This window comes from Balearica regulorum, chromosome 1, assembly GCF_011004875.1.
Source record: "Balearica regulorum gibbericeps isolate bBalReg1 chromosome 1, bBalReg1.pri, whole genome shotgun sequence".
In the NCBI taxonomy this organism is placed as follows: Eukaryota; Metazoa; Chordata; class Aves; order Gruiformes; family Gruidae; genus Balearica; species Balearica regulorum.
The window spans coordinates 138,691,263-138,707,161 of record NC_046184.1 but is presented as its reverse complement, the minus strand read 5'-3'; the positions used below and the strand labels follow the sequence as shown (position 1 = coordinate 138,707,161).

Below are 15,899 nucleotides of genomic sequence, written 5' to 3'. Positions count from 1 at the left end.
GGGTTTTGTGATTTAAGGACCAGCTTGTGGAGAGAAAGCCTCCCTGTATCTTTAGGCTGTAGCCTGTGCCATGAAGATCTCTAGCCAACAGCAGCTTTCCTGAGAAGCACAAACATTTCTACCTAGCCCAGTCCAACTCTACTCCTACCTTGCCAAAGTGATTTTTTAAAAGTACAAGAAAGAACTAACTTTCTTTTCTATGCATATTTACCTTTTTTTTTTAAAAAAAAAAAAAGTATTTAACTGAAGTAGAAACAAAGAACCAAGTTGTCTCAGCCCCTGAAATTACTTCATATTGTCTACATTTGCGAGGAAATTTCCTTTTCCTGCCTGCCAAGCACAGAGCTGGTGGTGGTGGCTCTGCAGCCTCCGGACCCAGATCGACCATGAGTTCCCATGAGAAGGCACGGGTCCAGCATGCTCCCGCGGAGGTGCCTCTGCTGTGTCCAATCTGGTGCAGATGAGCTCAGCACACAGCCGTCAGCACCTTTACTTCTCTCACGGTTTAGTGACTGAGGGACAGGGAGGGAACTAAAACCCTCCGGCTCTCATTCATCACAGTGCAAGTGGGCAGCCAGAGACAAAACACAGTGTTAACATAGACACGGGACCAAATTCTCACCATGCATTTATTAAAAGCACTGAGAATTAAGTCCAGCCTGTTATCTTTAATGGATTTCTATTTCTATCAACTACTTTAAAACAATAAGCTTAAGGGTACCACAACAGATATTTTTCCAGTAAAGGACTATTTGATACGTCATTCAAGAAACTCATAGAAACTTGCTGCTATGGAAATATGTCAGATCTTTGGTACAGCAGCTTATTTAAAGAGTTTTGGGTTTGTTTTTAACTTGGACCTATACTGGCTATTTAATGGTTATTCCATATGATAGCGTCACAAGTTTTGTTTGCATAGTGAAAGAACAACGTGAGAAATGATGTTAAGCTTTTTAAATACAACAAGCACTGTATCTTTAAGAAGCACTAATAAAATAAGCTTGAATTTAGAGGAAAAGAACATTTAACTTTCTATTCATGTCTCCTGCAAGATCATATAGTATTTACATGCATTTTAGGGCAGAAGTCTACTTCTCTCCCTGAGTTCAGTGAAAGATAGAGTTTGAGAGATCCAAACCGTCTATAGCGTTGGTGATATTAAAAATTAAGACTACTATTTTACCAGCTGCTGAAATCATTGCAATTTGTCACATATTTTATACTTACACTCCATTTTGTGCCAGAAATAAGCCATATTTCTGTCTCATTTACTGTTTTCTTTCTTACCCCCTCAGTAATCTTCCTTTTCTTTTTTTTGGCTGGGATTACATATTTGCTGTATGTCCAGCTCCAGAAGACTTTGTAGTGGTGCACTGGGATATCAGGCTCTTCTGGAAGATCCCAAGTAATCATTACATTTACACTCCCATCATTGTTTGCACTGATATTGGCAATTCTGATATTAGATGGAGCTGGTGGAGCAGATGGATCTGGAATTTAAAACAAACGAAAAGATTCTAAAGTAAAGATCATCTTCAATAAGGTAAAGACCATCTTCATCTTATGTATTTACCAGACATTGAGCTGGATTAGACACTCTCGATACACCGAAGAAAATTCAGGCAAAAATTTCCCATAAGTAATATGGCTTCTTGTAATTTCTAGAAATTCAAGTGCTACTGAAATAAAAATTATGGGTTAGCATCTTTTTTTGTCATTATTCTGTATTGTTAATAGTTCACGAATGTTATGAAGCTTCATCAAAATGTACTAGACTATGAGTTTTACTTCTGTCATGCACTACTTTAAATACATAGCGAATGTAAAACACTTGTGTTCTACAAGTGGCCTTGTACAGTCATCACAGAATTGCGTGGCGAAAACACTCAATATAATTTCGGTGTTGCCAGACAATTCTCGGCTGATAAAACTATGTTTCTACATGTTGAATCTACCACGATAGGACCTAAACACTCCCTTAGAATAAGTATAATTAAGATGTAACGATATATTATGATGTTATAGAAGTCTATAGGGTTTTTTTAGAACAACAAAAAGCAATTAGCTACCCTTGTGATTTGTTTCCCTATTCTGGTTCAATTTCTGTTCAATATTAACGGAAATATTATTCCTTTAGTTGTCTCTGTGCTGACTCTAGAGTCAAGGCCACTTGACAGTCAGAGATTTTAATATTGAACCAAAATTTTCCAATATTGGTTTCTTCCTTATATGTTAAGAAAATGTTAGGACTGACTTACTATATAATATCCCGGCCCTGATTAATGTGAATCAATGGAAATTTTGCAACTGAGGTTCTGAAAGTCCAATTTGCTATTTACTAACTCCTACTTTTTAATCCTGCTTTTTAACTCCTACTCATTTTTTTTTTTTTTTAAATGCCCGTGGTAGCCAAACATTTGTGACAAAATATAGGGAAATTGCAAAACCAAAATGTAAGTAAAAGTAAACAGTGTGACACAAAAAAAAATTAGAAGTATATCAGGCAGAATAAAGGAAATTCATAGTAATTAAGGCATGCTATGAACTTGTAGCCAAGAAAAAACAATCATCTGATTGAAAAAAAAAAAATTCATATAACTTTTTAGCAAATGAGCCACCACTTATTTGCCAGAAATAAAACTGGAGGTGTGCAGAGGGGACACCAGGCATTCATTTACTTCATGGTTCACCTGCATCTTTTTATAATGGTAAATGAGCTGTTAAATAAACTTTCCAGACTTACTAAATTCATCAGATAATCCCTCTGACAAATGGTCTCACTGAAAAATTCTACCACTTAGTTCATGCAAACTGACACATTCAGAATTAGGAAAGACAACATTTCCTTTTTAAAGATCAGCAGATGTGAAATAATGACTTATTTCTGTTATTTAATAGGACTCTTGGTTAAATAACAATGGATGCTCCTGTTTCCTCACACATGCCATTTTAGTTAAATTGTAATGGATGCCCCTGTTTCCTCAAACATATAATTCAACCTAACTTTTGGCTATAAAAGTTACAAAGCATACTTGAGTTTAAGAATTCTGGAAATTTAACTTAATTTTCAAAATAATGAGAATTTCTTATTCTTCTCACTCATTTTTTTTTTTTTTAATCAGCTTGCAAGCCAGTTCCCTTTATTATTTTCTGCCTTTGGAGAAGCACTATTCTTACACTTATTTCCTTACCTGTGAAGTAGCCAACAACTCCATCTTAAAGTATACAAAGCCATTTCTATTGGAGGGGATGTATTTAAGAGAGTAATTTAGTTAAATGGTTTGTACTGTTCTCTGACACAACTTTCCATTTACTTCTATCATTTAGTAAAATAAGTAGGTATAAAATGAAATTTAGGTACAATAAATATAAATAGAGTCATGATTCATACATCCAAAATCCAAAGTATTCATTTTCACTGATTTAAAATGTTAGGGGGTTTTATGTTATATGACAATGTATTATGGCAATAAAACATTCATAACCTGAAGTGCAACATGATCATATTACTGTAGGTGAATTATTCAGGTTATCTCCCAGAAGTACTATGAATCATGTATTATGTATATATAGCATATGGGACAGAATTAAAGTGTTTCAGAGAATATGTCTTCACAAATGGCCAGATATAAACAAAAACAATTCTAACCATAACATATGTTTGTCTTCATTGTGCATCTATAAAAAACTCTAAGAGTCATTAAAAAAACCCTAGAAGTTAAAATAAATAGGTCTTCTGGACATAGTACATGATTAAAATTATTTTGAATTTCTATTCACCAATTTTTCCTAGGTCTAAAAGCAAATGACCAAATTCACATTCTTCCTTTTCAAATGTTTCTGTCATCACAAGAATGCAAGTTAGTGTGTAATTTTCTTTGTATAAAGTTAACGATTGACCAAACCAGAGCTTTTATATGTCTCAGAATCACGGGAATTATTTTTTTTTAAGGTAACTTCAAACATCCATGTTTTTCCCAATAACATAAGCAGAAAAAGAAAACAGTAAAGAAGAATTATGTGCCTACTGAAACCAACAGATCATTTCTTCTGATTTCTATAGCACCAGCATTTCACCCTGTACTTTTTATAATTGCACAGTTTATTGAAAACAATACTTTATCAGAAGCGTTTCTTCTGTGTTCACTAGAAAGAGTCCAGTCAGCAGACAAAACGCTGATCCATACTTCAAAGAAAACCTAGTAGCATTTCTCCTTTGCTATGGAAGAATGTAAACATTTTATTAAAAATCATTGGGTAATTACAGTTAAGGAAAGAAAGAAGGGCCTCTTAAAGGAAATATACATGTGAAATATTACAGCAATAACAGAAACGTTTCCCCCTTTCTTCAACGTCTCTCTTTTGCAAGCCTTGCAAACATCATCCACAAAAATGCCTTTGAACAGGAGGAAGAGCGGTGGAGTTAGCGGCAGAAGACAGAAAGGAAGGAGATCTGCAGTTGACAGACATGAAAAGGCGAGACATTGGAAAGTGACACATTTTCTAGCAGAGCCTTTTTAAGACTGGTAGACTTAGCTGGTGAAAATAATGAACTAGAAGGATGTTAGATGTCAAAGATGAACAAAACTTATTTTACTACAGTTTTGCATTTAATCATCTGCAAAAAACCCTGTCTGATTGTAGAGACACAGAAGTAAAATATTTCTTGGACTTGGGGTGTATTACCACTCAGTGAATATTTTATACCAGCTGAGGATCCATTCCATATTAAGTATTTAAGCACAACTATATAGTATATTCATCTATTTCTATATATTTCTGTGACACTCATCACTATTACAACTGACAGAACTACCATTTTGCAAGCCAAAAAACCAAGAATATTAATCTTTTCTTTCATTTGAAAGGATTGAGTTTCACCAGCAAGACAACCAGGTGAGAGGGAATAGCAGCGAGGCAAGATACTGTGATCTCCGTCATTAACAGGAAAAAGCCCGAACAACCCAAACCCCACCCTCAAAAACAAAAACAAAAAATCCAAGAAAAATAAATCCCCAGACCTCTCCAGAGCCCCTCTCAAAAAACCAAACCCCCCTAAAAAAACCCCCAAAAATGTAAAGTATAAGAGTATGCTCCTCCATAATGCATGCCTGCCCGTTACCAGATAACAGATTGGTTGTTTTTTTCTGGGTTTTTTTAAGCCTTCACTATTGCATTATCGAATGGAAAAGTCCTGCTTCTACAAGGCGCTCTGTTATGCTTATGTCTATGCAGACATTAAAGGCAGTATGCAACTTGTGCTGAAATACTTCAAGGTCTAATAACTGGTACTGGATTATACATAAGGTGTTTGTTAACCTGACTATGAAGCTAAACTGGCATTCTGCTGACCATGAAGCTAACAGACGTTCTACTGTTAGTCTTCATATATCTGTCATCTCTTTGATTGACTGCCCACATGTATAATTCAGATACGTGAACATTGAATTACTGGAATGGAAACTACTGCCATTTTTTCAAATGTAAAGTTCTGAAATTTTATATACACGAATTTATCTGAGTGTTAAATCAAATACTTTGGTTTGCAGAAAGATGGATGTTAGTTGCAGCTTTTCCTTTGCAGTTTATACTACAACTCAAATAAAAGTCATTATATATGTGCTAGAATTTGGCACAGACAGCTGTCCTCAAATCCGAAAAAATTCTAGTCTCAGCAGCCTGACAAGTAAATCACTTCTCACTGCTAGAAATGATAGCTTCATTAGGTCAAGGCTGAAGCTGCTGTTCCAGCACATGGAGTAAGTACTGCATTTGTCTGGATTGTATCTGGCTTGAGTATACCCAAAGGACTTAAATTCTTGTCTTGCTGGCTACTTAGCCATCACAAGCAAAACTCTGTCTCCAGTCCCCAAAAGGGGATGATTCCTTGTTGCGAATAAAAGAAAAAAGAAAACCCTCACATCATCTCCATTTCAAAACACACATCTTCCCATGCTCATATTTGTAAACATAGTGATAGACAATGTATATTTTACAAAATTCTTTCAATTGATAGGATCTGGAAACACTTTGCAACCTCAACAAAACAGTATGGTCAAGCTATACACAAGAATCACATCATACACTGCTGCAATGCATCCACTTTGGCTTTAAATGTGGCAACCGCAATGAAAATAGTAAATGATTTGGAAAATATGTCAGAGAAGAAAATAATGACATTGGAACCAGAATTCTCATTCTGAGCTGTAAAAGTGATAGCAAGTTTAACTCTAATTTAAATCTTTTTTTTTTTTTTTAATAGAGCCTTTTTTTCCTGACTTGAAATGCATCTCCCATCTCTTTTAAACATTAGACCTTCCAACTCTAAAAATCTGCTGGAGCTGCTCTACAGACAAGGTTCCAACCATTAAACAACTCCAAGGCATAAGCGGGGGGACTGGCTTTGCCCAATGGAAATGGCACACATAAACCAGCTGTGCAACAGTATAAAAAAATCATTGGTCCCAAAGGAGCAACAGAAAGAATTTTATTGCCGAGAGTGGGTGTCTGTTCTGGTTTTGCTAACACTCAGTAATGTATGCATGAAATCACATCCAGCATGGTACTTATGTGCTGTGAAAACAATGTTGTCTGCTTCCTTTCGCTTGACAATTTATCCTGTGTATGCTAGCAACTGCCTTCACGTTGAAGATAAAAACCTTTAGCAGAGGTAGAAGGACCGGATGGTTCAGGCTCACTGTGTTCATCTTAGAGCCTCTTTTTGTCTCGTAAAATGGCAAAATACCTTACTACAGACCAGCAAGATAATATATTATATGGAAATGCCTTACACTGATCCCTCTAGTTGACTGCAGTCTCTGTTAGTAAGAGTTCATTCTCATCATAAATCATAAAAAGCTAGAAAAAAGTAGCCTAAAAACTCTTATCCAAATGCAACAAATTAAAAGTCGTATTACTAGTGCCAAGCAGCTTCTGATCAGTTGGGTTTGGCTATTCGGCCCCTGCTTAATGGGAGAAAAGCACAGGTAGCTTTTCATCCAAGGACACTCATTTATGGGTTGCAGGAACAGTCTCTTTCTTCCAGAGAAAATGAAGCAGTTTGGAGAGAGTCAGTCAAAATATGAAGAGAAATATATTTGTACCTTTGGGGATCCAAAATGTTCTGCCAGGCATTTATTAGCTATATTTATTGCTGTTATTGCAAATTGTTGCCACTCAGATGAAAAGGAAAGCACACACAATTTAAAAACCCTGAAAAGTGGAAACCACTGTCAAAATAGCAGAAAGTTTTGATCAATTTTAGCTGACAGTTTCAATCTGAAAACCATGTTCTACTTTTAGGAAAGAACCCACTGTCCTAGGTGCGGTATTCACTTCATCTTCTAGCCACTCTGCTCCAAACAGGTAGGTATAGTCTAATCTGTCTTTATTTTAATTTTGGAATTGCATTTTGGCAAAATGAAGCATCACTTGATTCCCTGTGAAGGGCTACGCCAGATAAGCACGTGCAAATCCTTAATTTCCTTTATAAAACAGAAATAAACAGCATAAAAAATTCTCTCTGCTTAAGCTCTGAATATTTCATAAATTATCTCAGCTCTGCTGCTTTGATTATTTTTTACAGATTAATGCCATAAATGAACACATGAGGCATTGTAAAACAGCTAATAAACCTTCACCTCAGAGGTTTACAGTATAAGACCATCAAAAGCTGCAGTAGATAAAACCTCAAAACACAACTAGATGAAAAATGGTAAGCTGGAATGCTTAATGAAATACTGTTGTTTTCCTTGTTTTGTCTTACTTTGCTGTCTCTACTTAGAGATCATATTTTTTGCATTTGCAAAAAACACAAATTAGTATAAAACAGTATTGTGGTAACCACACAAAAAATATCTCTCCAAGTAACTACAGCACCAATGTTTTTGAATGTTCTTTTTAACAGCTTAAAACATTTAGTGACAGAGACTTTGTGGTGCCATACTCCACCCTAGATTCAGATTATATGTCATGTTTGTCCTCCTTTAAAGAAAAAAACAAATCCAAATACTTTGCTGTTCGTTATAACTTATGAGCAATTGGTAGAAGTTCAGCACCTTCTTTGAGAAACTGTCTTGGGAACTGCAGTTATGTTTCCTGATCAAAGGGTTTCTTTTTGAAGAAAACTTCTGCTAAGTCTGACGAAGATAATAATCTTCTCTTGGTCTTGGCACAACAGGGCGAATTGAAACAGTACAAGAACTAATGTGAATTTCTGTCCACACTTCACACAAACGTAGCACAGACAGTCAGCAACCTTCCAGAGGTGATGTGCCAAGGTCTGCTTTCCTTTTCCAAACTGGAGGTTAAATGTGCCTGCAGGAGCTCAGCAGGGGCCAGTAGACACTGGCACTCAAAAAACTAGGCACATCTGAGCAGCAGTTTCTTGCCTCTCTGCCAGGCAGGGGCTGCCACTTCCCACTGAGCTCCAAAGTAGTAATTAAATGTCTATATGACACTATAACTGTTACCGCGATGAGCGCCTACATGGGGACATGGAGGCTAAGAGATACCCATTGAAGCATCCTAGTATCATTCCAGACAGTCACCTAGCAGCGTCTTCATCTGTGTCACCTAGTGCTTCTACACATTTCATCTGGTGAACATGATATCTTTATAATAACCACTGACAATACCAAAGCCTCTAAAACAGTCAGATGAGCTGCCAGAGTAGGACAATTTTGGCTACAAAGCTGATCGCTAACTGAACCCCTTGCTGTTTGTCTGGCAATTCACGATTCTCTGCCAAGGGCTGGAGTTTAGATTTGAAAATTGTTATTTTGAGGGTTATAGAAGCCTTTTGAACAATGCTGGCTACACACTTTCTGCCATTATCAAGATCCTGTTATTTTGGTTTATTAGGTAAGAGCGTGTAGAGGTGTTACTGGCTCCTGTTGTCCTTGTCACAAAGTCCTAAAAGTCCCCCCCACCTCCATCAGACAGCCGTGAGCAGCACTCAAGGAGAGCAAGTGCTTCAGGGGTAGCTGCGGAGACCACAGAAAAAGAGGACTTTGGTATCTAACATGTAATCATTGCAAAACCACAAGCTCCTGAAGCACAAATCACTGCCAGCTGGGAGGCTATTCTGAAGAAATATCCTTATGTGCTTATCCTGCTCTTATGCTGTTCTCCAAAAACCCACTTTTGGCTGGGGTCAGATACCGGGCTAAAGAGACCTGCAGTATGACTTACCATGGATATTCTTATATTCATTACCAATGCAGGTATTTTGAACAATATACTCCTGTGGCTAGCACACTCAGTAGATGAATTTTTTGGAAAGTAATACAAATACTGCCTGAAAATATCAGGCTCAAGCCAAAACCTCAGTGATATTGTGATATACCTTTATGTAATTGCACTTACAGTGGTTCCAAGCAGAATAGTTGGAAAACCTTTACAAACTCAGTAAAACAGCTGCCAATGATCTGAGTTTAAAAGAAAGTTGGTGCCGGATTCAGCAACACAGTGCTGTATCTGCTGAAGTACTGCTCATGAAGAAAAGCAAAGAGAAAGCTACTGCTGCTGCTGAGACCTTGCAGTAAGCTCAGCACAGCTTGAAGGAATTGTATTTTTGATGTAACTGAAATTATATGCTACTTAAGTATAATAAATTCTTAAAATAATACTTCTTTTATACTTGAAAAGGTTTGTGGTCACAGCAGTAACAGGATAGCTATGCCAGCCAACCTTCCCACCACAAATGTGGTTATAGCACCAAAAAATTTTTGAGTCTAATGTATACACCCACACCAGCAAAAGCACTCACATGCCTCTATAACTGAATCTACAATAAGATTTTTTTTCTAGGACTAACTACGTTCAAACAGCAAGATAAAAGCTCGCACTGGAACCCATAAATGGCAACTGCCTGTATTGCAAGATAATTCTACCTACAGAAGGAGGAGGAAATGCATTCCTCAAAGTATGTGTTATACCAGTGTAGAGATTCTGTCACTGCTAAAACAAAGCTAAGGCTTTTTATTAGAAACTACCTCTATTAGAGTGAAGAGTGATAGATCTCATTCTTTGGCACTACAGTCAACTAGCATGGTCTGGCTATGCCCACATTATTGACCACCTTTAAGAGAGGGTGACCACATCCAGACCATCTGTCTGTTGGGAATAGTTTCTGGCCTGTGCTAACTTCTCTAATATGCCTGGGCGTCATCCGGGAAAATTTTGCTTTGAGTGGGTCAAAGGCACACCAGGGACAATGCCAGAAACCTCACAGGATGGGAGATTCATCTCCCCCATCCCCCAAGTACCATTTACTGGTACAGAAATAATTTTCAAGGTTATTACCCAAACCCTTGCGAAACCAGAAAAGGCACCAAAAATTCCTACAATAGTTTGTGGATTGTCCGGCATGTCCGGCGCGCCTTTCTAATGAACAGAAATATGCTATGTAGCATTTATACCCTTTTTTATTCTTAAGCCCTGACGATTAGTACTAGCAAGGGGAAAGTTATATTAAGAGAGCCTGCAGCTCCATCAAAACAATGCGCTACAATTATTTAGATACAGGCAAAAAAATATTTCAATACTCTGCTAAACATATGGCAGCAACATATTTCTCATAACTAAAAAAGAAAAATAAGAGAAACCTCTTGGAATACCACACTGAAAATCCAGTTCCTTCATGTTTCATGGTGAGGGTCATGCTGTTGATACCAACCGTGTGGAAAATGGTTAAAAGGAAGTTTATTCATTGAGACCCCTTACTGATGAAAGAATAACGACATCTTTAATCTTTAATTCCTTTGCTAACTCCAAATAAATCTCACACCGTTTCTAAAGCCAGTGGCAAAACTACACAAAACCCCACCTGTTAAAACCCTTCTGCCACAAAAGTAGGCAGATCATGTTGCACTCCACGTGTGAATGTGTGGAAGGTGTGCACCAGATACAGCGACTGAAAACTAACCTTTCGAGGATCGGAAGTGCTTGCTGGGCGCCGTGAAGCCTCTCGTCCCGTGCACGTTCACAGCTGCCACGCGGAACTGGTACCACCTGCTCGCTCGGATGTCCGTCAGCCTAAGTCGCTCATCCGTAGTCTGGTGGGGAAAATGTCATGCTTACTTCATTTGTTCTGACATGGCCAGTTGTGCTATCATCTCCTATGCAACAGCGGTTATTCAGACTGAAGGGCAGGGGACGAACTTCTCTAATAGGCACCAGTGTCAGCAGGCTGTGTGCAGCCACCTCACCTGACTCCCAGCATCATTCTGCACTGCAAAGCATTTACAGCTGTGAACAAAATCATATAACCACCCAATTTTACAGTGTATTGCAGGTCTCTTCTGGAAAAAAAGTAACCTTTAGAAAACCAGTGAAGTGTTAAATTCACAAAATTAGTTTTCCAGTTATCACAACCTTCCCCAGTGTATAGGGCCTAGCTGTTCAGGTGTTGACATTTCAGAGATCTCATTGCCCCAGGACTCATTTCTCCAATTCTCAGAGAATTAGGGTCCAAAATGGCTTCACGAAATCCAGCGCTGTGAGAAGCCGCCTTTTCTGGTTCATAGGAAACACGAAACCCTCAGGTAATGAATGTAAGCCTTCTTCAGATCTTTGGCACTTATGTCAAAAAGACACTCACAGCCTTAACTCTTCCCTGCAGACATTTCTCAGGTCATAGGAGATGACCTTTTCTCCAGCAACACCCACTGAGACCGCTAGTGTCATGGGTTCAATTTCCACCTTCTGTGGGGAGTGCCTTCACCGCTGAAATATGGCATGAGCATTGATGCACTCTGAACCCTGTCAGTAGGAGGTGCCTTACGTGCCCTTATTCTGAGTCCTGCTTCCCTCGATCTCTTTTGTTTTCCCTTTAAACTTTTACAGAGCTATCTTCTGCACTGTTTCTTATTTTTCCTAAGGTACAAACACCAGAACTGAACACAGCCTCCTGGGAACCCCTGAATCACTGCCAAGTACAGAAGATGTACCAATTTTGTAGAACTCATCAGAAACTCATCCACTTGCTGCAGATTCTACTTCTGCAATTACCTCTCAATTATCCAGTTTTCAATTTATTTTAGGATGTCATTTTTATTGCATTTTAATTTAATTCTTTAATCAAAATAACACATGAACCTGAACCAAATGTCCTGTATATGTCTAAATTTACTATAAAATCATTACCAATTATCATTACTGACCAAATACGCAAGCCCATTAAAAATGTTGTGACAGCAATTTATTTTTCACAAGCTCTGTTTTCCATAACTTCAAAAATCCACCTTCCTTGTATAGGATTCAGTGTTATTTGCAACGATGCCAAGCACTTCCCAAAAAAAGGCACAGCATCATTTCTGCTTTTTGCTCTTTCCAATCCGTGTAAAAAGTAGCAGCTGCTGACCTAACTCAGAGAGCCAGAACTTGAGGAAGTTGCTTCAGTTCTCCAGCAATGGTATTTTTAGAGCTCTGACCAATGAAATTTGTAGGTGTTATCCTGCACTTAATCTCTTCATTTGGTGACAAGCAAAATTTAGGGAAACGGATATCGCGCATGTAAAGGAAAGAGAGCCTTTCTAACTTGCGCTATAGGCTGCTCTCAGACCAGAAAGTGTTGCAGACTTTGAGCCCCTCACGTATTGCTGCTACTCAGAGTCCTTCTCCATTCAGACCGCTGCATTTGTCTTCTTTAGCTTAAGCAGGGGAAACAGTCCTGATGCTTTCATTGTCTGCCTCATCTTCTTTCCTTTTTTTAGCTATTATGTTACCAGCAGAGTGAATGATCTCGTCCAATGAAGGGGTTCCCCTAGGGAAGAAAGAGCTGACCTGAACCAACTTTTACTATTATTTTCATTTTATGGAGCACTCAGATGTGCTAGTTTTTTCCAGCGTGCAGGCCCACAAACTCAACAGCTTACAGATAAGACATGCCAGTGAACTAGAGTAAAACAAACTATCGCTATATTAACAGAAAAATACCCCATATATTCAAGCTACTGGTGCAACTGAGATCAGGGTCAGGATCAATATCTAATTGTAATTAACTAGTTACAACACTGTGGGTTCTTAAAAACAGATTTGCTGAATTTACTTACAAGGTGAGTATAATCTGAATAGACTTGACCCCAAATTCCACTGCTAAGGGATCTTGTTTGTCACTTGCATCAGCTCAGTTATTCTGCTAGGACTGATTAAAAGAAAGGATTTCAGCCGTGTCAGTCTTCCGTGGCAACCATAAAATACTGTAAGGTCAAATAATCTGTCAATCCATATCACCAAAATTATTTTAATTTATGAACATGCCTTAGGCCTATTACTTTCATCATTCATTTTGCTGGCAAAGCTCCTGTTAAACTCTATGGCATGCAGGAGGTGTAACTCCTCCATTATAGAGTATAAACTACTTTGGCACCCCTAACTAACCTCTACATAGATTTAATAAATTTCAAGAAAGAGCTAAATACTACTGAGATATCTTATGCTACCTTAATGGTAAATTGATTTTTTTTGTTTAATTGCTTCAGTTAGTTCTCCCTACTTAAGCATGTTTGGAGCCGAGATCATAATATTCAGAGTCCTTTCAATACCTGTCTTGTATTAATCTAAGCCCACTGAATGGTACGCTGAGTGGTATTACAGTAATCAATGGACTGTTTTGCTGCGTCCATTCCCTTTCTTTCACACTATCAATCCTGGATTCCCTTCTGTAGTGCAAAGGTTTAATGGAAACAGGAGAGGACAGCCTTACCCTGCCGAGTTCATAGCTCTACACCTTCTTTTGCAACAACACACAGTGATAGAAGAATTTGCAGTTCAGAGAGTGAAGGGATACCATCCGGGGTATCACAAGAGCTGAGTTTATGTTTCCTCCGATACAGAATAAACCTGACAGTGCTGCATCCACTACTCTGTCAAAGGACACCAGACCTCCTCTATTTTGAGTGAATGCAATCCCACACAAGGCGGGCACTCTCTAAGCATGCTTACCAAAGCAAGCCCTCTCCTGGGAGATGGAGAAATAAATCTTTACTGTACAGAACCGGTGGTTAGCTCCAGCAGGGATTTCTCACTGTCAAGAGCTCAGAAACTTCTTGTGATCCTCAGAAGCAGAACTTTAGGTGTCTCAGAAATTTTAAGTTTTAAAAAAGATTAGTTGTCCACAGAGCTTAGACAATTTCGAGGTGAAGCACTACAGTTTGTCACAATCAAGCTAGCAGTAAATACAGCTCCTTATCTATTTTAATAAAGGTATAAACTAATAAGTAACCTTTATTATTGTCTGCCCATATGCATACATACATATACACACACACACACAACATCCATTCACACAACACTGAGGTGTTCTGTCTGAAAATAACTGACCTGGCATATTTGAATTAACTTCATTAATTAACTTAATATGATTAACTATCTAAGTTTCCAATGTAAACAGTAATACTCTTATTGTTAGGAAGCATTAGCACCAAACGGAATTCTAAGTTTGTTCACAAGATATACAGTATTCTAATGGGACAGTGCGGCAGGTTCTGCTCAGCTGGTTAAACCTTAGAAACCACTAGTGTAAGAAACTTGGCACAACCGCTTAGGACACTGTATATCATAGCTAACAAGGCTAACAAGTATCTTAGTTCCCGTGGTTTTTATATTAACCAATGGAAATTAGTCAAATGGTTAGTTATGCCATGTTTTCAAAAAAATGTGCAGTAAAAAACTAAAGTTAACAATAAATAATAAATAAATAACAAATAAATAAATAATGTATGAATAGATTGAGCCTTCCTCCTTAAAAAGAAAACATCGTAAAAGACCTGATGACACAATACAATACAAAGGAGACAATTTTTTTCAAAATTATTTTTCAATACCAAGTAAAAATTTATGTGAGACATGAGCAATTAGTTGCAAAGTAGCTCATGTAAAGGCAATAGAAAACAGCAATTTTTCAAAAGTAAAAACCTTAAAATAAAGTTATTGAAAATTATAACCCCATTTCTTCTTGGATAGATAATAAAAATAGAATATAGGATGAGGAACTCCGATAAAATATCATGAAATTTCTTATAAGAAGATGCAAACAATAACTTTGCATAATGCCACTACATATGGGCATCGGCATAGAGAAATTCAGATCTTCACCCACAGCCTTTTTGATCTTCAACTGCTTTTTACATGCTCTCTAGCTTAAGTCCCAGAGTAATGAAAGAGCCAGCATCATCTCCCCTGGACTGAGATGCCCCAGGACTTCTCAGCTGAATGGCTGAGTTCTTCACAGCCTTTGCCTGTAAGTAAGGTCTCATACCCCAATGTTTTGGAATCATACAGGAAAATCTCTCAGTTATACGGACAAGAAAAGCCCGGAGGCTGTGCACACAGTCACTTTAATCAAACTGGATATCCATCCTTGTTGCTGATATTGCAAAATAAATTCTACCGCATGCAGCACACTTAACAAATTTGACTGCCTGGTGGGATGTCTAAAACTAGAAACACCGTGAAGGTACGTTACTCTATAGAGACAGAAATTCTGATTACTAGCATCCGTCAAGAGTGCCCAGCCTGTATGTCCTATAAGGTACACACAGTTCATAAAGCCAGTCAGGTGTCCTGAAGCTTGTTCTGATCTGACATCCCCAGTGGGGTCCATCACACAACCAAACACACATCTCTTGTGATGCAGAAGGGACAGAGGAGTTCTCAGAAAGATGTCAGTTGGAGGAGGCTTCTCCTGCCACAGAGATTAGCTCAGCTCCTTCTGCCTGGGTGTAGCAGACCCCCAGGAAAGGCAGCTGTCAGGATTCTTATCGCTCTTGCACACGAACACATTTCTGAAACACCCTCCTGTACATCCACTGCAAGAAGGTAGAGGTTTGTATACGCTCCACTACTGTGCATATATAGTCCATGCTTCCAGACATGTGCATGAGGTCTGTTTCTGG

At 38.1% G+C, this 15,899-nt stretch overlaps 1 protein-coding gene across 2 annotated transcripts in view; it reads right to left on the bottom strand.

Moving 5' to 3' along the window:
- ANOS1 (anosmin 1) overlaps window positions 1-15,899 on the bottom strand; it is a 140,836-nt gene that overhangs the window by 33,889 nt on the left and 91,048 nt on the right. For both annotated transcript variants that reach the window (XM_075776697.1, XM_075776705.1), the window contains 2 exons: window positions 10,928-11,057; window positions 1,288-1,490 (listed from right to left, as the gene is read on the bottom strand). In XM_075776697.1, the coding sequence (XP_075632812.1) occupies window positions 1,288-1,490; window positions 10,928-11,057 (333 nt within the window). The remainder of the gene's footprint in view (window positions 1-1,287; window positions 1,491-10,927; window positions 11,058-15,899) is intronic.